The 22,353-nt window shown below is 33.0% G+C and overlaps 1 protein-coding gene across 1 annotated transcript in view; it reads left to right on the plus strand.

Moving 5' to 3' along the window:
- The window catches only part of LOC120420966 (neuronal acetylcholine receptor subunit alpha-7-like), a 209,487-nt gene that overhangs the window by 124,009 nt on the left and 63,125 nt on the right, over nucleotides 1-22,353 (plus strand). The window contains exons 5-7 of the mRNA XM_039584098.2: nucleotides 5,944-6,053; nucleotides 10,381-10,561; nucleotides 14,739-14,814. Of these exons, the coding sequence (XP_039440032.1) occupies nucleotides 5,944-6,053; nucleotides 10,381-10,561; nucleotides 14,739-14,814 (367 nt within the window). The remainder of the gene's footprint in view (nucleotides 1-5,943; nucleotides 6,054-10,380; nucleotides 10,562-14,738; nucleotides 14,815-22,353) is intronic.

The raw sequence follows: 22,353 nt of genomic DNA on the forward strand, positions 1-22,353 counted from the left end.
ATTCAAAATTTTTACAAAGGTACGGATTTTCGCAAATATACAAAAATTAAGCTTTTTACAATATTTTCGGGATTTTTCCATAGATTTAAAAAGTAATAACACATATTTTTGAAACACTTGAAATTTTCTTAAGACTACGTTCGCTTCAAATTTCAGTTTTTTTACAGATCCGATTAGACGTCATCCATAAAGTGTGTCACGCTAAAATCTAAAATTTGTGAAAATGTTGTTTTTTCAATAATGTGTGTTATAACATTCGAAATCTATGGAAATATCCCGATCGTGTGATACTCATAAAAATTAAAATGAAATAGCAATTGAGCTTTTACTCTTTTAGGGTTTTTTGGAAATTTTTTGATTACTAATTTCAAATTAAATAATACTCCATTCCTCGTCTATTTCTAGACAAAAGAAAAGTCCCAAATTTTTTCTACATCGTTGATCCAACCTAAGGTATAGCCTTGCAAAGAATGAGAATGATGATAAATATTCGTTCTTGTTGCTATCAAATGATTTTTTTTTAATGGTCGACATATTTACAACTTTTTCCGTTTTTTATTGTCAAAATTTGAAAATTTAGTGCAAATCTCTCATTATGTTGAATGAAAATATGTAAAGAATATCAAAACCACGAATAACATTCCAAAAGAGCATAGAAAGGACATTCCTTGAAAAATATATTTAAATTGGTAAACTCTCTGAACACAACCCCCCCAACTTTGTCATAAAATTCCCCAAAGTCATAAAACGCATCTTCCCTAATGGACACTGGCACACATTCATTTCCCTCGAGCAATAAACCCTTCCGACGTAATTTTCCACAATTAACAGCCATAAATTGTGCCCAATTTGCGCCAAACATCCCAGAAGTTCCAAGAATAAACTTCCCGACCAAACTGGGCCACCACTTTCTGTCCTTTGCTGGCTCCCAGTAGAGAGGCCTAGAGTCACTAGAAAGGACCATCATTATTGTACTGCTGCTGCATTTGCCCCCCTCCGGACATTCCCAAGCAATAAAAAGTGAAGAAAAATTACCGACAATTTGACCTAAAGAAGATTCACCCCCGGGTGCCATACCGGAAGTTGACCAACCCCTCGGTTGTCAGCTGAACCGAATCAAACATACAGGAGACATTTCACCAAAAACTGGCAGCACTGCTCTGTCGCGTTGATTGGCGTCTTGAAGCAACAGCAACAAAAAAGAGGTGAGGGGGAAATTCCGGACCAAATATGAGCGATAAAAATAAAGCAAACAAGATTATATCTTCCTCGCAATGAAACGAAATAAATTGCACATCATATTGTGCGGTTTTGGCCTTTGAGCAGTGTTGGCAACCGGCCGCGGACAGATGACTGACTGACTTGGCTTGACTTGTTGTGGTTGCCAACGTAGTGCTGAAAAGACACGACTTCTTCAGCTCTTGAACAAACCACAAAGGCAGTTTTCCCTGGCGTGATTCTTGGGGATTCTCTTTTTTTCTCTCCCCTTTTTTATTTCCGGCCAGAATAGAGAAGAAGTTATAAATAAAATCTGCTTTCTTCCGAGGATGCGAAGTTTTCTCTCGTGGCAACCGTCCAAACGGGACTTTTGAACTGGGCGTACTGAACTGCTGGCAATCTCAGGCGGGGTTTATTCAATGTGCGAAAACCTGAGAGAATCGTTTCATTATTAATGTTAGTTAAAAGCTGTATTCCAAAGTAGTTTTATCTTAGAATATAAACACAACTTCTCGGAGAATTTGGTTGGCTTCATCTCAAATCACAACAAAATCTAGTGTGTCTAGAGTGTTTAAACTAAAATAAGTCAAATTTTCAAATTTCACTACAAAAACAAAAAACTAAAACCAAACATTTCTAATCTAATCTAATCAAACCCTAGCGCAGCCAATCTTTCGAAGGGATCCTGGAGAGTGCCTTATGTTAGATGACGCCTAGCCCTATCTTGTCATTTATTAACATTTGTAGAGCACCATTGCATTAGAATGCATTGAAACATCACAAAACGTTAAACCGGCCAGGCCTACTGCGTAAAGTTTACCGCAGAGATGATTCGTTGAATTGGATTGAGTTTGAGCACAGGGTGTGTGTTCAAACCACAATACAGTTCTGAATCTACAGGGGAGGAAGAAGCGTGGGGACACACCACCATACGCTCCGAGCAAAAAACTAAAACCAAACATTTGAAAAAATCTGAAAACTCTGTGATTTTTTTCTATTAAAGCAATTCTTCTGGAAAATTAAATTTCCCATTATCCATATTTTTTTAAAAATTTGTTGATATGATTTAAGGACAGAAACCAAAACTTTCAAGCCATAAAAAGAATGGACAAAAATGTTGCCGCCAAGTTATGATTATTTAAAAAAGTCTATTTTGGAAAAATAGAAGTTTGTTTAGATTTTTGTTCAGTATTTCATGTAAAATCAAATATACAATAAAACAATACAAAACAATTTTGTTGATAAAATTCACCACTAAAAAGTTTTATTTTATCTAAAATATTCCAGCTTTATGATTTTTTTTAAGGAGTGTTCATGTATCTTGGCAATATTTATTTCGAAAATTTGAGAAAATATGAACTAATGGTTGGTCCTCTGATTGTAAAAAGAAACAGCGAATAAAAAAATACAAAAAAATTTAAGTTTCAAAAGTCTCATTCAAACAGCTTTTTTCGTAGCACCAAATATTTTGGAATCAAGGCATACATTTAAAATAGCTTAAATACTCAATATTACAATAATTTTATGTCCATGCATTTCCTTGCCCCAAAAGTTGCGATTATTTGTCCCCTAAAACATAAATACCGTCAACAGGGGTTACATTGGGGCTGGGGGGTGAGATTGGGTCATACAAATTTCAGCAATTTTGTATGACCCAATTTCACTCCCCAGGCCCAATGTCACCCCTGATGACGGTAACCAAAAACATCAAAAATATAGAAATTTGGATTTTCGGAAATGGATTTTTGTGTGTTAAAATGATATTAAAAAAAATTGGCATATTTTGTCCGTGTACAATTTTTTTGTGAACAGTCTTCATCAAACCCTAAATTTTTGCCCAAGACACCAAACCGATTAAAAAATACCTTCAAAAGATACAGATTATCGACTATTTACCTACGTAGCATTTTTTGTATGAAAAATTTCCAAAATTGTATAAATCCTTGTATGGGTGTACTAATGAAACAAAATTGCTTCTTTGGACATAGAAAAGGCCTCAAAAATGTTTTGGGCAAATAAAATAACACTAAAAATAAAAAATGCCGATTTCGTTGAGAATTGTCCATACGAGAATTCTCAAATATTACTTTCAAAAACATTTTATTTTCTAATCTTTAAGAACCAAAAAACTAAACAAACAAAAATACTTGGGATTTATCTGACTTATTTATCTGAAATCTGGAGACGAAAAAGATGGAAAAATTGATGCTAAAATGCCGATTTCGTTGAGAATTGCCCATACGAGAATTCTCAAATATTACTTTCAAAAACATTTTATTTTCTATTAAATTAAAAATTAAAAAATATAATTATTATTAATTTATAAACTTTCAAAATCTTTAAGAACAAAAAAACTAAACAAACAAAAATACTTGGGATTTATCTGACTTATTTATCTGAAATTTTGAGTCGAAGAAGATGGAAAAATTGATGCTAAAATTTTAATATTACAAATAGGCCAAGTAGAGTAAATGCGGTGTTTCTCATTCAACTTTATAATGATAACTTGTTTTTCAAATGATTTTATCATATTTATCTATATTTAAGTTTTTGAATATTATTGTTTTCTAAAGATTTTTTTTATTGTTTTCATACACGAAAAAAATAAATATTTTTTCATTAAGGTAACTTGGAACATATTTTCATAAAAGTTTCGTTCCGTGGAAATCTTCTTTTTTATTTTTTGTAAAAGAGTAAGGACGGTGCAAATATTTTTCAAAGTTTATGTCGCCCCCTCCCCCTTCAAAATTGGTCCAAAAAATCAGGGGGCAAATTTTTTTTTCAAAAATCTTCAAAATTTTAATGAAATGAGATCAAATCAACTTAAAAAATCTAAAACGCATTTTCCTGCATTTATAATCGCATTAAGTATGTTTGGGCTGGATTAAAAGTATTTTGAATTTTTATGAAATTCCAATATACAGCACCGCAACAACTTTTTTGGCAAAAAAAAAAAAAAAATTTGTCAATATTTTGGAAACTAATGATTGCAAAATAACTGGGCAGGTGTAAAATGCATTTTCAAATACTTTGTTCATTAAAATGTTGAAACCTTGGCTCGTAAATTCAATGTTTAAACTTTTTTATTTTTTTCCCACCCCCTCGACTTTGGTCAGAGTCAAGGGACATAAACTTCAAAAAATATTTACAATGGCCTAAAAGAGATTTAAAAAAGTGTCCTCGTGGTTTATGGAATGTCCTTTAATGTTTTTATAGCCATTTTCAAGTTATGTGGCTTTTATGCTTTTAACATATTTTGAAGACCATTAGCTGGAGAAGGAATTCATCTTTAAGAAAATAATCAATTTCATGAATATTTAATGATTTAAAAAAATAATAATTATGGCTTAAAAATTAAGAGATGTATTCCGGTTGATATTTTTTTATAAAATATGGACCAGAATAGTCAAAATTATTTAAATTAGTTTAATTCTGAACCATGGAAAACAAATTTAAAGTCCTTATTTCAAACAATTTTGAACTGTTCCGAATAGTTTTTTAATTGAACGATAAAGTTAAGATTCTAAAGCATCTGTCTTCAGCTTAAATTTTCCCGCGTGTTCCATCAATTGCTTCAACATAAACTTCCACTGACGTCATCACGCGCGCCACCATTATTGAGAAGTAATCGCTCCGAAACTTTTCCCATTTTCAATTTGCTGAAACACTCTTCCCAACTGTTTCTGGGTTCAGGTTGTCCTGCTTGTAACAACAACCTTACACCCGTTCCATGTATCTTCCTTGAAAACAAGAGAGCCTTGCACCTTTGCTGGAGATTGAAACCATTTTGTGCGTCACTCGTCGTCGTAAAAAATACGAAACAAAAACAGGAGATTGTATGTCCTTTGTGTCCTTTTTTTGTTTTTGCTGCTCCCAGAGAGTTCCATCAGTCAGGCAAAAATATTGCATCAATAATTCATCATTCCCCTGCTGCTAGTATTCTGTGTTCTATGCCATAAACAAGCAAAAACGGATCCATCTTGTGTGTGTCCGCTCCACTTAGTTGGAGCCTGTGGGCTCGCAAAAAAAAGGACATGCCCATTTGAATATTGGTGACCTTTTCTTGAGCTGCCGCCAAGACCAAGACACACAGATGTTCGGTGAGAACCAAAAAAAAAAAAACATTGAGTTGGTGAAAAGGGGCGAATGATCCTTGCAAATCCTACTCCCTCGAGGGACAAAGTGGCCAATCTCCGTGCTCTCCTCAGTTTTGCTCATTGTGATTGATGACAAATGTATCGAGATATCTGGTGAATTCCCAGGATGATGTAATACGACCCGGGCGTCGAACTAAATAACTCAATCGAACCGTTGTATCAATATGTCTCCTAACATTTCTCTTTTTCAGTGTTGCGTAATTTTTTCCCCTCGATCTATCTCGTTGTGTGTGTGTGTAATTTGATGAATTAAATATGTTTCTTTTTTCTCTTCTTCTATTTTCCTAAACCACATCACATCTCATCTTGCGCGACTTCGAACCGTGAAACCGTGTGTGATGCAAATGTCTCGAAAAACAAACCGAAACAAAAAAACCAAACGAAAAACAATCAATCAAAAAACCGTTTGTATGCGATACGTAAACTAAACTCCTTCACCATTGCATCGACACCAAACTCCAACTATAAATAATGAAACCCCCCACCACCAACCCAATTATCAACACACAATCTCACAAAACACATCCCCTACCAAACAAAAAACCAACTACAACTACTACAAAAAAAGGAATGGAATGATATGAATTTAAGGTGGAACACATCGGAATATGGTGGTGTTAAAGATCTACGAATACCACCGCATCGAATTTGGAAACCAGATGTTTTGATGTACAACAGGTTGTTATTCTTTCTTATCTTAAAAATCTAAAAAAAACAAAACTACAAAACAAATACCCTTAAAAAAGGCGATAAACGTACGCTGTACAATACACAAACACAAATACACGAAAACACGAGCTCAACGCAAAACACGCTTTAACACGCAGAATACGCACAATATTAATCAAATCAGAAAAAAAAACTTATCAAGAAAACTTGTTTTGTTCCAAAATTATTTGATTTGTTCATTTGGTTAATTTTGTTAATTTTGTTAATTTTGTTAATTTTGTTAATTTTGTTAATTTTGTTAATTTTGTTAATTTTGTTAATTTTGTTAATTTTGTTAATTTTGTTAATTTTGTTAATATTGTTAATTTTGTTAATTTTGTTAATTTTGTTAATTTTGTTAATTTTGTTAATTTTGTTAATTTTGTTAATTTTGTTAATTTTGTTAATTTTGTTAATTTTGTTAATTTTGTCAATTTTGTTAATTTTGTTAATTTTGTTAATTTTGTTAATTTTGTTAATTTTGTTAATTTTGTTAATTTTGTTAATTTTGTTAATTTTGTTAATTTTGTTAATTTTGTTAATTTTGTTAATTTTGTTAATTTTGCTAATTTTGTTAATTTTGTTAATTTTGTTAATTTTGTTAATTTTGTTTATTTTGTTAATTTTGTTAATTTTGTTAATTTTGTTAATTTTTTTTAATTTTGTTGATTTTGTTAATTTTGTTAATTTTGTTAATTTTGTTAATTTTGTTAATTTTGTTAATTTTGTTAATTTTGTTAATTTTGTTAATTTTGTTAATTTTGTTAATTTTGTTAATTAAGTTACTTTTGTCAATTTGTCAATTTGTCAATTTGTCAATTTGTCAATTTGTCAATTTGTCAATTTGTCAATTTTGTCATTTTGTCAATTTGTCAATTTGTCAATTTTGTCAATTTTGTCAATTTGTCAATTTGTCAATTTGTCAATTTGTCAATTTGTCAATTTGTCAATTTGTCAATTTGTCAATTTGTCAATTTGTCAATTTGTCAATTTGTCAATTTGTCAATTTGTCAATTTGTCAATTTGTCAATTTGTCAATTGGCCAATTTGTCAGTTTGTGAATCTTTATTTTTTGTTTTCAATTTAAATTTTTTATTATAATTGAATCTAAATTCAATTAGTTTTTTTCTTCCACAAACAACATTCTATCACGCAGCTGAGCGACAGCTTCAGCAAAAACAAGCAAACACTCAGTCGAAAACACACGCAAAACAAATATCAAACAGCTTTGTTATATCACTCTCATTCATACAAAAGAAAAACAAGTCACGATTACGCGTTGAGCAACAAAAATACTAAAACCAATTCACTACAAAAACAACACAAAAAAAAAACAAACAGAGTTAGAGATCTTGGCGGTGCGAATTTGAACGCGTGAAGTCATTGCTCGAAGGGGTCGTCCACAGCTTCCCAATCGAAAAGGGGTAGAATCGGGTATGGACGGTACTTTGCAACTCTCCCCCATTGTCCCGCTAGCTTAGGGTTAATTGATACAATTTCTGTCTAAATTTTGCCGTGATGCATCAACTAACTAGAGATTCTGGAAAATTTTTAGAAAGACGAAATTTGAGGTTAGGTACCTTATTGTGACGTTGGGCAAAGTTGTTCAAGTTTTGACAGTTTTGAACAAGAGCTAATTTGGTGCCGAATTTTGATTATTTCGATACCCGGAGTTTAGGTAGTTGATGTTGATAGAATTTTATCAGGTTTGAGGTTTGAAATTTATGAATTTTATTTGGAAAGCTGTTAGCTGAAAGGTTGGAGGATGGTTTGATGATTCAAAAATCATCTAAATTAAGTAATTGCGTTTAAATTTTTCTGTGATACTATGAATTTTGTGTCATCAAACCTTCTCCAATCCAAACGTTGACAGCCATCCGCAAATGACCTCCATGCCCGTTCTGCCCCTTGCCCTCTCAGTTGGAGCGGATGTCTCATTTCATTGAAAATTCCCCACCCAAAATCCATTTAAATTCAATCCAACCCGTCCAATTCCCCACCCCGGCATCCGCTTCCGGCGCGACAACTCCACGGCCCACCAAAGAAACGCACCACCAGTTGAACCTGTGTGTGACCGTCAAACATTGGAGTTATGCCAAAACCCCCCGATTCGTGACGAAATTCGCCTGTTGCTCGCCAAACCCCACTTTGATTGCACCCACAGATGTTCGGTATGAGTCAGGTGGTGGTCGCTAATTGGAGGAGATTCTCCGTTGAGGTGGTGACGGCGTTGAGGTAAGGAGCGTGCGCTCCTTCTCTCACCCGCTCGCCAACCGCCGCGAGTTCGAATCCCGCGACGCCAAGCCTTCTTGTACCGGACACGTAGGCACCGCTTCGCGGTGGACAGTGGGACAGTTTTGGGGAACCTCACGGTCAGAAAACTCTTTTCTGAATATTTCACCAGATCCCGCTCACCGCAAGCACTTGGATAGTTCACATTTTCGAAACAAATACACTGTCAAAAATAAATTTGTTCAAGTTCAATCACACACAATCAGCGCGAAGTGCACCGTTTAGAGATGACCCCCTTTTGAAATTTGAAGGAAGGAAATACCCCCATCTTTAATCCAGCTTCTCTCTCTCTCGCTATCTGTTGTTTTTGTGTCTTGCTGGTTCGCGTTTGAAGCCACACCCAATCCGGTTACGATGAGGTCTTTGTCACAAATTGCGAGGAAAAAGTGAGGATCTACGTTATTTTCATCAGTGCTTAGATAGCAGACGCCCACGCTGGAACTGACTTGTGTTCTGACTCATTCTGACTCCCAATTCTGCCAATTCACCTCAATTCCTGACTCCCAACTTCCGATTCCTGACTCCTGACTGTTGACTGTTGACTGTTGACTGTTGACTGTTGACTGTTGACTGTTGACTGTTGACTGTTGACTGTTGACTGTTGACTGTTGACTGTTGACTGTTGACTGTTGACTGTTGACTGTTGACTGTTGACTGTTGACTGTTGACTGTTGACTGTTGACTGTTGACTGTTGACTGTTGACTGTTGACTGTTGACTGTTGACTGTTGACTGTTGACTGTTGACTGTTGACTGTTGACTGTTGACTGTTGACTGTTGACTGTTGACTGTTGACTGTTGACTGTTGACTGTTGACTGTTGACTGTTGACTGTTGACTGTTGACTGTTGACTGTTGACTGTTGACTGTTGACTGTTGACTGTTGACTGTTGACTGTTGACTGTTGACTGTTGACTGTTGACTGTTGACTCTTGACTCTTGACTCTTGACTCTTGACTCTTGACTCTTGACTCTTGACTCTTGACTCTTGACTCTTGACTCTTGACTCTTGACTCTTGACTCTTGACTCTTGACTCTTGACTCTTGACTCTTGACTCTTGACTGTTGACTGTTGACTGTTGACTGTTGACTGTTGACTGTTGACTGTTGACTCTTGACTCTTGACTCTTGACTCTTGACTGTTGACTGTTGACTGTTGACTGTTGACTGTTGACTGTTGACTGTTGACTGTTGACTGTTGACTGTTGACTGTTGACTGTTGACTGTTGACTGTTGACTGTTGACTGTTGACTGTTGACTGTTGACTGTTGACTGTTGACTGTTGACTGTTGACTGTTGACTGTTGACTGTTGACTGTTGACTGTTGACTGTTGACTCGAAAACAAACTCACCAACACAGATTCAGCGCTTTTCCGCAACGCGCGACCGGACCTCGCACTTCCACGCACACACACGCACCACTTTTCCGCGCTGGCCGCGACCCCGGTTCCGGGTCAAACTGTCCCACCCTGACCACCGGCGACTTCCGGCCGACGGCGGGCGAGTTTCGTTGCGAGCGAACATCGAACAGCTCAAAATAATCGAACTTCGACTGCGATTTTATTTCTCTCTCTCTCCATTCTCCTTGCAAGAAACAAAACAAAAAAAAGTTTGCACCAATCTACATGTAGCAAGTAAAAAATAAAAACACACGCTCTCACACGCATACACGTGCCATACACGCTCACACTAACACACACTCAAGTGATCCTAAAGAAAGAGCTAAGTACCAATTAGTGGCGTTTTTGCTGGAAAATTTTAAAGCTGTAGTTTTCGCAAATGAGATTGATATAATAACCGCAAAACCAACTAACGCTCGCCAATACTAATTCCTACTTTAATCTAGCGACAGATCTAAACACAATACCTTTGTTACTAACTAACCCAACTTACTACTATCGCCCCGCCCCCCTAAAACTCAATAATAACCTTCTTAATAATAAAAACCTATTTCAAAAAGTGAGCAGCAGTTGGATAAATCATCATTACCGTATATTTATATTTTAGTGCTGATGAAGGCTTTGATGGCACATACCCAACAAACGTAGTCGTGCGAAATAATGGGTCTTGTTTGTATGTGCCACCAGGAATCTTCAAATCAACATGTAAAATAGATATAACGTGGTTTCCATTTGATGATCAAAGATGTGAAATGAAGTTTGGTAGTTGGACATATGATGGTTTCCAGGTAAATTTGAGAACTATGAACACAAGAGAGAATTTTCAAAAAAAAAAAAAAAATTTCTTCTTTCCAATCTTAATTTTTCTTCATTCGTCAAACTAGTTTTTCTTTTTCTTTTTCGTCCATCACCAACAATTATTTTCTCTCTTTAGCAGCAATCATTTCTTACTTTATATTTAAAACGCTCCCCCCCTTTTATCGATCATCCTCCACCATCAGTAGTTCTTTTCCGATATTTTTCTTGAACTTTTAATAGGAATGTTTTAGTTATTTTTCTTGCGATTTTTGAGCAATTTCATTAGGAAATGTTCACCCTAGTGCCGTTTCAATTTTTTCAGATTTTTTAAGCAGCTAAAAGATGCCAGTTTTAGAGCAAAACAGAAAAAAATGGGCTGAAGCTTGCTTTAATTAGATCAATTGCTTTTTCTTACTAGAAGATTTACCTTGTTTTTATTAATTTTAGACGACATTTTGTAAATATCCATGACCAAACAAAGTGTGCTTTTGCATTAGGCTGTGTATTTTAAGCAAATAAATCAATCATAAAGTGAAGTGTGGAATAGAGTTATATTTATTCGCTTTACAGAGGAAGATGTGAAATTAGTTATTGAAAGTTTCAAAATTGATTTATTATTACAAACAATTTAAATAAATTTAGCAAAGCAAAAAAATATTTTTAAATAATTTGCCTTATATAAGACAAATTAGAAAATAATTTGGTTGTTTGCATAAAAATAAAATGAAAATAACATGATTAAAAAATAAAATGAAAATAACATGATTAGAAAGTAGAAGTGACCTTATCAGATTTTTTTCACCTTGTTGTGATAACTTGAACTTTAAAAGTTACAGTGGAAAAAATCTAAAAATAAAAAAGTCAAAAAATATTAATGTTATCAGTTTGACAAAATACTTTAAAAAAAAAATAAATATTTTCGAAAAATTTGTGAATAATCAGATTTGAATTAAGGCTAAATGGACTTTATAGTCAGTTGTCATTTTGTTAATTACCATTCTGAAATCAGAGCATAAATATTTTATTTTATTCTTTGCGATTTCTTCATACAAAATTTAACTTTTTTTGGCAACATATTTTCAAACATTTTTTTGACAATAAAAAAAACAAATTAAATGTAATAAATAGTATTAAAATAATACGAGATAACTTTGAAAAATAATTAATTCCTTTAAAGTAATTTGTAAAAAAACTGCTCGCAAAAGTGTAAACATGATTGAAAATGTTTGAACTCTTTTGGCAACACATTTCTAAACAGTGTTGTCAAGTTGAGAAAAAAAAACAAATTTAGTGTTAAATAATACGAGATAAATTTTTATAATAATTCTTGTAAATTTTCTCGCAAAAGTCTGAAAATTATATCAAAATTTTGAACTTTTGTGGCCACACATTTCTAAACAGTATTATCCATTGAGAATAAAACTAATTTAGTGAAATTATGCTAAAATAATGCAAGTTAAAATTTCATATTAATTCTTACAAATTAATTTATGAAAATCTGCTTGCAAAAGCTTAGAAATAAAAAGTATTTGAAAGCATACTTGTCAAACACGAAACCAAATTTATGAACTTTTCCATAAAATAGAGAATAGTAGATAAACTAATTTTTAATACATTATAACAAAATTTGAATTTTACAAAATCTTATTTTTAATTAAAACTGCTTTTATAATTAGATTTACAACAAACATTCTAATAACTAGTTTTAAAGTACTAGATTAGATGCATTTTTTTCAAGGTTAAAAATATCATTATTAGAATTGTTTTTAGAAAAAATAAGAATAAGGAATATACAACTTACATTTTGTTTTTATGTATCAAAGATAAGTATAAATACAATCATCAACTTAATTGAAAAACTTAATTGATTTGATTACGTGTTGAAACAAATTTGTTTTTTTTAATAATGAAAAATAAATAAAAATAACATTTTATGTTTCCGAGTTTCATCTGATTTTTTTCAAATTTGACAGCCAGTTGGCAGATTAATCTGAAAAAAGTTTCATCATCAATCAGATATTTAAGCTTTTTTAATTATAATGTGATTTTTTTTAAATTCTTCATAATTGCAATGTTAATTTTGCATAGGGCAGCTTAAAAATACTTTTGTATAAATTTCAAATTTTTCAGACATTTTTATTTGAGAATTCACGGACCTTTTCTCAGCGTTGACTTGTCAATTCAGATAAGAAACTCTACATCAATTTATATCTTTTTCAAATTATATTTAGCTTATTCTATCGGTTAAAAATTATCGCGTATTGTTATATAAAATTTATATTTCCTTATTGCTTAGATCGTACACAATTTTACTGGATCTCTTAAACTAACTTAGCAAACAAGATCAAAGATAAGGAAAATATACTTTTCCCAAGCCTGTTTGGTTGTGATTTAATTAGGTTGATCTGGACTAAAACGTTATAGGTTTATTAAAATTTGGTCATCATTTTAGTTTAAAAACATGATTTAAAATTAGATTACATTATTTTAAAAACACATTTTTATATTTTATAAAGTTTAATTTTAAGGAAAATTAAATCAAAATTTTAGTTTGATTTAGCTAAATACGCTTAGTATTCTAATCAAACATGTTTATAAATTCATTTGCACAAACAGAAATTATCTTTTGAGTGATGGCAAACAAAACTGTTCAAAATAGAATTGAGCAATTTATGGCTATATAATCATTAAAATTACAGTCTAACTCTTCGCTAATCTTACATGAATAATTGCTCTGATTTTTTTTCATGATACTAAGAGTAGGAGATTAAATAAAGTTATTTTCAGTTTGCAAATTTCCTAGCAATCTTTTAAGTTTGAAAAGCCCCTTTGTTTGTAAATACTGTTTAGCAAATCCACCAACTCCCCACTATAACCCACTACCACCACCACCAAAACCTCTACTGACCCCTCCCAAACTACTACTCCTCTGTGCGTTCAAAAATTAGTTCGACAAACCGATCGCAAGACCAAAAAGAGAAGACCAAAGTTACGACGACCGACCGACCGGCCTCCTCCGTTCATCCGATCATCCTCGATGGACTTTTTCGGTTTCGCTCTACTGGTTTGCTGGACACCTGCGTACTCACCTTTACACAAATACACTCTAAAAACAAGAAACACAAAGGTCCCGTCAGCGATACTACGTAGTACACTCCGAAAAAGACTTCGGCGATTCGGCCCCCAAGGAGTTCCCGGTGTCGGACGTTTGCCGCGAATCGCAAAAATACAAAAACCATCATACAAACTATCGACTCTCGATCGCTCGATAAATTCAATATCATGGCCATTCTGAAAATTGCAACGAAGAAAACAACAACAAAACGGACACCATTTTCCCACCACTACACACTAAATAAAAGCAAAGCAGATCCTCCCTTAAAAAAACAAACACACAAAAGCGACGACACTGAAAGAAAATCGCACGCGATTTTGACACACTTTTACACACACTCTTGCACTACTCAAGAATAAAACACTCAACCGCGTAGTGTTTTGACGTTTCGCGCAGAACAAAACCAAAACACAGAACACACACTCTTCGTGGAAACTAGCTAGAAAAGGAGCTGACGCAAGTCCAGCGGCTGCCGCAGAGTGTTGGACCGTAGATTGATTGTGTTGCCAGAAAAAAAATAATCTGTAGAATTCTAGTGAATTATTCAAAAGCTTTTTTTCTCTTTCTCTCTCTCATCACTTTTAAGTTGTTCGTTCAGTTTGGCTTTCTAGTTTTGCATTCGGAACGAGTTTCTTTTTTTTATTTCCGTAGAAAACGCTCACGAATCCGCTGCCGCGTGTACATGATTATCATAAACTCTTTTTTTGCCGGCTCACGTTTTTCCTCTGTTTTGCATGAATTTGTCTGTCGCGAAAATCATCATCAGCGAGCATACTTTTGAAAGTTTTGAAAAAGCGAGCGCCCGTGAATTTTTCATTCATATTTTTTTCCGAATTATACAATCAAACAGAAAAAAGCCCTCAATTCATAATTTTCCCCCTCACCTCGAAACTCTTTCTCGTATTTTTTTTTTCTATTCTTGGCATGTCATTGCACAGCTCAACTAACAGGTGAATTTTCTTTTTCTTTTCTTTTATTTTCACCAAACCCCTCCTTAAAATCACCATCACTTACGCGTCCTGTGAACGAAAAATCACCACCCCCACTCACAGTTAGACTTACAGCTTCAAGATGAAACTGGAGGGGACGTGAGTAGTTTCGTGACGAACGGGGAATGGGACCTGCTGGGTAAGTAGCGTTTGAAAAAAAAAAGGTTTGAGTTTTAGTTTAGCGTGTGGTGAGATTGAATCTGTGTCTAAAACGTTATAAAGGTATGATGTAACTTAGATTATAAAATAAGGTCAATTTATTTCCTAATAAACCTAGTAATTACCCTCAGAATTTCCGAATTTTGATACATTATATCAATTTATTAAAAAAAATAAACAAAAACTAAAGCCCTAACAATAATGATATGTATTTTATTGAACATGGATGTCCAGGATGTAATTTATTTTAACTTTTACATTTAGGTGGAGCGGATGTATTTCTAAGAGTTGGTGTACTCTCACACTTTTTTTTTCGAATCTAGGCCTATATAAGCCATTTTTGTGTATTTGGAGCCAATTGTACTCGAAAGTAACATTTGAGAAGGACGTAAGTTCCTTGAATATTTTTGTATTTTGTAATTGAGCAATTCTCTCAGATTTCAGTCATTTGATTTTTCATGTATTTTTCAATCTGGCTGAAACTTTTTTGGTGCCTTTTTATGCCCAAAGAAGCGATTTTGCATCATTAGTTTGTCCATAAAATTTTCCATACAAATTTGGCAGCTGTCCATACAAAAATGATGTATTAAAATTCAAAAATCTGTATCTTTTGAAGTAATTTTTTGATCGATTTGGTGTCTTCAGCAAAGTTGTAGGTATGGATAAGGACTACACTGAAAAAATAGTACACGGTAAAAAAAACTTTGGTGGTTTTTAATAATATTGAATATGTATATAATATTGAATGTTTAACCCTTTTGAAATGTTAGTCTTGATTTAAATTTTTGAAAATATTGTTTTCGAAAAGATCGGAAAATTTCACGAATGTTTTATATTTTAACATTGTAAATCGGACCATTAGTTGCTGAGATATCGACGTAAGAAAATGGTGGGTTGTTCGGGTGAGAGTTAGCAATCATCAATTTTCCTGTTTTTAAATTTTAAATTTTAAATTTTTAATTTTGATTTTTTTTTCATAAGTGGCCAAATATGTGCACTAATTAAAAAAAATTAAAACTGCTAATATTTTCAATAAAGTTAGCTAAAAATAACTTTTACTTGAAAACGGTGAAATTTATCAAAATTTCACTTTAGTACTTTTTGATGGCATCGAAAAATAAAGTTGAAAATTTTTTGCGACCAATATTTCGATTTAAAAAAAATCAGTATTGATTAAAAAATTCATTACTCAGTCAAAGATTTTTTGCACAACCTGGAAATTTCTGAAAAGTTGGCATTTTATCCTATAAAACATAACAAAAATAAAAAAATAAAAATAGGGTTTTTTTGCAAATCAATTTTTAGTGACAAAAAATAAATTAAAAACCACCAAAAATGTTTTTACCGTGTAATATTTTTTTTCGGTCAAATCCTTATCCATACCTACAACTTTGCTGAAGACACCAAATCTATCAAAAATATTCCTTCACGAGATACAGATTTTTGATTTTTCATACATCATTTTTGTATGGACAGCTGCCAAATTTGCATGGAAAATTATATGGACATACTAAATGATGCAAAATGGCTCCTTTGGGCTTACCGAAGGCACCAAAAAAGTTTCAGCGGGATTAAAAAATACAAAAATTAAAATTAAGAAAAAAAAAGACTGATTTCGTAGAGTATTGCTCAATTTTTAAAATTACTAAAATCCCGAAACCCCGAAATAAAAAAAATATGCCACTTCAATGAGATTTCCGATTTTTAAATTTAAAAGTTAAATTTTAAGGTGATGTCATGATTTTTTTCGTTTAAATTTATTGAGAAAATAGCTATAGATGTTACAAAAAGACTTACGAAAAATGCAGGATGGTATGTTTCTCTTAAAAAAATACAAAAATCATTTACTAAAACTGTTTGTTTGAACAGTGGTCTAAACGTCTTAATTTTTTAAAAAAAAACGGCAGTGGGAATCAATTCCCCAGACAATTTTACATAAAAATCTCCATATTGACCATTGTCCTACGTCCAATCCATGTAAAGATACAGCATTTTTAAAAATAAAAATGTTGAAAAAGTTGACGTAATATTGAATGTTAGGTCCTTATGAAATGTTAGTCTTGATTTAAAATTTTTGAAAATATTTTTTTCGAAAAGATCAGAAAATTTCTTGAATGTTTCATATTTTAAAATTGTAAATCGGACCATTAGTTGCTGAGATATCGACATTAGAAAATGGTGGGTTGTTTAGGTGAGACTTAGAAAACATCAATTTTCTTGTTTTTAAACCATTGCATGGCAATATCTCAGCAACTAAGGGTCGTATCAACAAAGTCCAAAAAGGCAAAATTTAGAGAATTTTCTCAGCTTTTCAAAAATATTTTTTTCAAAGGTGGGCAAACATGGGCACTATTTTTAAAAAATGAAAAACTGCGACTATTTTCAAAAAAGTTACCTAAAAATGATTATAACTTGAAAACGATGCATTTTATCAAAATTTCACTAAAGTACTTTGAAATTCAATTTTACATCAAAAAATGAAATTGAAAATTTTTTGCGACCAATATTTCTATTTTTTGAAAAAAAATTGTATTCATTCAAAAAATCATAACTCGGTCAAAGATTTTATGCCCATTCTGGAAATTTCTGAGAAGTTGGCATTTGATGTCCTCTAAAACATATCAAAAAATAAAAAAAAAATAAAAATAGTGTTTTTTTTGCAAATCAAGTTATAGTAACAGAAAGTAAAATTTAAAATCACCATTTTTTAACCGTGTATCATTTTTTTTCAGTTTAATCCTTATTCATACCTACAACTTTGCTGAAGACACCAAAGCGATCAAAAAATTCCTTCAAAAGCTACAGATTTTTGAATTTTCACAAATCATTTTTGTATGGACAGCTGCCAAATTTGTATGGAAAATTATATGGACAAACTAATGATGCAAAATGGCTTCTTTGGGCTTACCGAAGGCACCAAAAAAGTTTCAGCCCGTTTAAAAAATACAACAATTAAAATTAAAGAAAAAAGACCGATTCTGTAGAGAACTGCTTTAATGCAACAATGCGACTTAAATGCCATTCGCGAGAATATATTCAAAATTTACCACAAAACAAAAAACTAAATTAATAATTTTTAAATAAATCTAATTTTTGTGCAAATGGCTTGATAAGTTTTGGCTGAGTAGTTCTCTACATTTTTGAAAATCGACTGTTCTCTATATTTATTTATTTTTATGAAACTTGTGTCCTTCAATTCCCTATGTCAGAAAGGCTATTTTGTATTCAACTTTTCATCACTTGAAGTTTAATTCCCAAAACATATATATATTTTTTATTTTTTTCAAATTCGTTGATATGTTATAGGAAACAAGAAAAAAGATCTTCTGAGCCATAGTGCGTGATGGTGCATAATCTGGTTTAGGAAACATGTTTTTTTAAATGTGTTATTTTTGTTCAATATTGAAAACCTGGAAAAAATATCAAAAATCATGTTTTAAAGCAAACTTGCAATCACAAAGTACTTGCCGAAGACCCTAAAGGGATCAGACATTTTCTTTTCGAATTACAGATTTTCGAATGTTTTCAAAGTACTTTTCTATGGGCTTCTCCCAAATTTTATGGAAGAAATTAAAATGGTTTTTTTGGACATAATAATTGTTGAAAGTTTCTTACAACTAAAAACAAAATATTTTACTGTCAAATAATAAAAAATGGCATAATTTCGGAAACAATTTTTGTATTTTTTTCGATGAAAAATACGTTTTTTCGTAATTTTGGGTACATTATCAAATCGTACGTCCAATTTTACAAACATGTGCTTTTAACACCAAATATCTAAACCATCTCCATTTTAGGCTGCAAATTATTGAAAAAAAAATCACGCCATTTTTTAAAACATTGTTCAAAAACGGAATGGGTCGTACCGCCTCTCCGTCACGAGATATCAAAAAATGGACCTCGGTTTCGTGATCAAGGACAAAAGTAACACATTTGGTCAAAGTTTCATCTAAATCGAAGAGGGTTCGGGGCAACTTTTTCCGATTTTGCTTAAAAGTGTTAATTCTTAAATGGTAAGGAATTCCTTTTTCTATATATTTTATGCTCATAAAGCAAGAAACAAGGTTGCTGCCCCAAAACTTTACGATCCCCCCTACCAAACCGTTCGTGACTCCGATAAATTCCCCAACCTAATGGACAACCACAACAAGTCCGCAATCAGTGCGCACGGCAGCCCAGCCCAGTGCCAAATCGATTCAATGAAATTGTGTGCACTTGTCTCGCTTTCGAAAAACGATCTCTCCCCCAATCTGTCCCTCTCAATAACCGTTTGTCTAATGCCTGCTGGAGCAAGGGTATCCATTTCCGTTGGCGGTGTCGTGCCGCCAATTTAAACTTTGGTCACGTTCCCCCATTCAATCAAAACTTTCAACCCCCCTCCGTCCTGTTCGGGCAGGTTTGCAACACCCCTTTTCGGAAAACAATTGCCGAACTTTTCCTCCACAGTGAAAATTTTTGAAAAAGTTGCAAGTTTGTTTGATTTTTTATATTTTTTGTTGTCAGAAAAAAAATTCTACTGTGCACCTGCCCCACATTTCAAATACAATAATGTCAGGGGGAAAATTCTATTGTTTGAGATTTGCACGCAGGTACTTGGAGAGGGGAGGAACGCAATGCACGCACGCACACACAGACACACGAAGGCTCATTGATGCTCTCGATGGGCTTATTATAATTAAATTACAGACAAGCACATACAATTGCCAGGGAAGTGATATTCATCTGTCGTCACTAGGGGCGTGGAGTTGGTTCTCTCCCCCCGAAGCATGTCTCGTCGTATCATGTCACTCAATAATGGGACGAGTTGTTATCGGGATTGAAGAGAGGCAAACACACGCTCATACTTCCGGGATGGGAGGATGTTAACGATAATTAGTGATTGTTATGAAGTACGGTAGAAAATACTTGAGCTAAAATTAAGGAGGGCATTCATAAAATCGATCGACCATGATTATTTGCAGATTTTTCCAATAAATATTTTTCAACAAATGATCGGATTACGAAGCTTGATCTTGGGTCGGAGCCAATAGCATATCCTATGCCTTTCTTTAGTAAGAAAGGAAAAGGTTGAATTTTGGAAGGTGGGTAATTCTTCGACAGTTCACACAGCAGTTGCCCCGACCCCTCTTCGATTTGCGTGAAATTTTGTCTTAAGGGGTAACTTTTGTCACTGATCACGAATCCGAGGTTCGGTTTTTGATATCTCGTGACGGAAGGGCGGTACGACCCCTTCAATTTTTGAAAATGCGAAAAAAGACTTGTTTTTTTTTATAATTTTTAGTCTGAAATGGTGATAAAAGGAAATTTGGTGTCGTACACAAAAAAAAAGTTGAATTTTGAAATGTTGAAAATTTGGTAGGTTGAATCTTACCTCTATTTTTGAGTAATTTTACATAAACAATGTGTAAAAATGTGAACCTGATGAATATTCATCAAAAACTGATGAAAATTCATTATTTTCTGGGGTAAAATTAATATTTTATTGCCACAAAATCTGTCGCAATTTCCAGATGAATATTACCATCATTTTTTTCTGTGTAGGGACTTTTATGTAAAATTAGACGGACTTGATGGCGTACTAAATATTACGAAAAACGTATTTTTCATCGAAAAACAACACTAACAAAGTTTTAAGACTCTGCCATTTTCCATTACTCATTTCAAGTAAAATTCCATTTTAAGGGAAATTTAATGTGCTTTTTGAATCTACATTAACCCAGAAGGGTATTTTTTTTCATTTAAAACAAAATTTTTAAATTTTAAAATTTAGTGTTTTTTGTAACTTTGCAGGGTAATTAGTAAAACAACTTTGTAGAACATTTTTACACTCTAGAAAATAACCCTGCATAATTACAAAAACACGACATTTCAAAATGATTATTTTTGATTTAAATGAAAAAATGAGCCTTCTGGGTTAATGTAGGTTCAAAAAGTACATTAAATGACATGTTCCAAAAAAATTAGCAAATCGGTTGTCCAATTTTACATAAAAGTCCCTTTGACACCAAATTTCCAAAACATCTCTTTTTTTGCATGTTAAAAAATGAAAGGGTTCGTACCACCCCACCGTCACGAGATATCTAAAAACGTACCTCGAATTCGTTATCAGGGACAAAAGTTACCCCCTAGGACAAAGTTTTACGCAAATGAAAGAGGGGTCGGGGCAACTTTTTACGATTTCGGGTGGAATACTGGAGAAATACCATAAAGCGAACCGTTTTCAATTTAAAGGCATTTTTTTGCGAAATTTTCCAAAAATGTCCGTTTTTTTAAAAGCAAAAAAAAACCCCAAAAATATTATTTTGACGAAAATCAAACACCCCAAGATACATTTTAAAAGGGCCAAACATTGAATATTGCGCCCATTTAAAATGCTGACCTTGAGTTATTTTTTTTCAAAATATTTTTTTCGAAAAGATCAGAAAATTTCACGAATGTTTCATCTTTTAACATTGAAAATCGGATCATTAGTTGCTGAGATATCGACATTAGAAAATGGTGAGTTGTTTGGGTGAGACTTAGTAAACTTCAATTTTCGTGTTTCTTTTCCTTAAAGCGGCTGTATCTCAGCAACCCGAGGTCCAATCTTCAATGTCTCTTAGACAATTTTATAGAAAATTTTCTGAACTTTCCCAAAAAAAATATTTTTAGAAATGATCACTCATGGTCACTATTTTTTAAAATCGAAAAACTGCAAATATTTCGCTAAAATCAAACTTTCGGTGGCTATATCTTGAAAACGGAGCCCTTTATCAAAAAAGCTGTAAAGTACTTTTCGATTGCAAATTCAATTTTGCATTAAAAAATAATGTCAAACTTGTTTTTGCATGAAATTTCGATTTTTTCAAAAAATCAATATTTTTTTTCGAAAATTTGTAACTCGGCGGCAGATTTTTTGACCATGTTTCTCTATGGCTCAAAAGTTGCGGATTTTTGTCCCCTAAAACATATCAAAAAATCTCGAAAATCAAAAAATACGTATTTTGAGAAATTCAGTTTTAGTGAAAAGAAAAGTTGATTAAAAAATCTGCAATTTTTTTCCGTGTACCTATTTTTTCTCAAAAGTCCTCAACAATGCCTACAACTTTGCCGAAGACACCAAATTGATCATAAAATTCAGTCAAAAGTTACAGCTGTTTGAATATGTACATACCGTTTTTGTATGGACAGCAGCTAAAATTGTATGGAGACTTATATGGGTGAACCAATGACGCAAAAAAGCTTATTTGGTCATAGGGAAGGCCCCCGCAAAGTTTGAGTCAAATCAAAAAATACAAAAAATAAAAATGGTCGAAATCGGCCGATTTCGTAGAGAGTTGCTCATGTGGCATAACGTTCTCTGACTAAATTACCTTTGGCCAGTTGTCGCACATGCAGGGGCTGTGTCAAGATAGCACGATCAGATCGCAACTACTTTCTTAAGAAAAGCCACAACATTGCACGGGGTTTTCACGGTTTTGGTTGAATATCACAGAATTGAGATCAAATTTTATGGATCTTTACAAAATTTAGCCCAAAA

This window comes from Culex pipiens, chromosome 2 (assembly GCF_016801865.2).
Source record: "Culex pipiens pallens isolate TS chromosome 2, TS_CPP_V2, whole genome shotgun sequence".
NCBI lineage: Eukaryota > Metazoa > Arthropoda > Insecta > Diptera > Culicidae > Culex > Culex pipiens.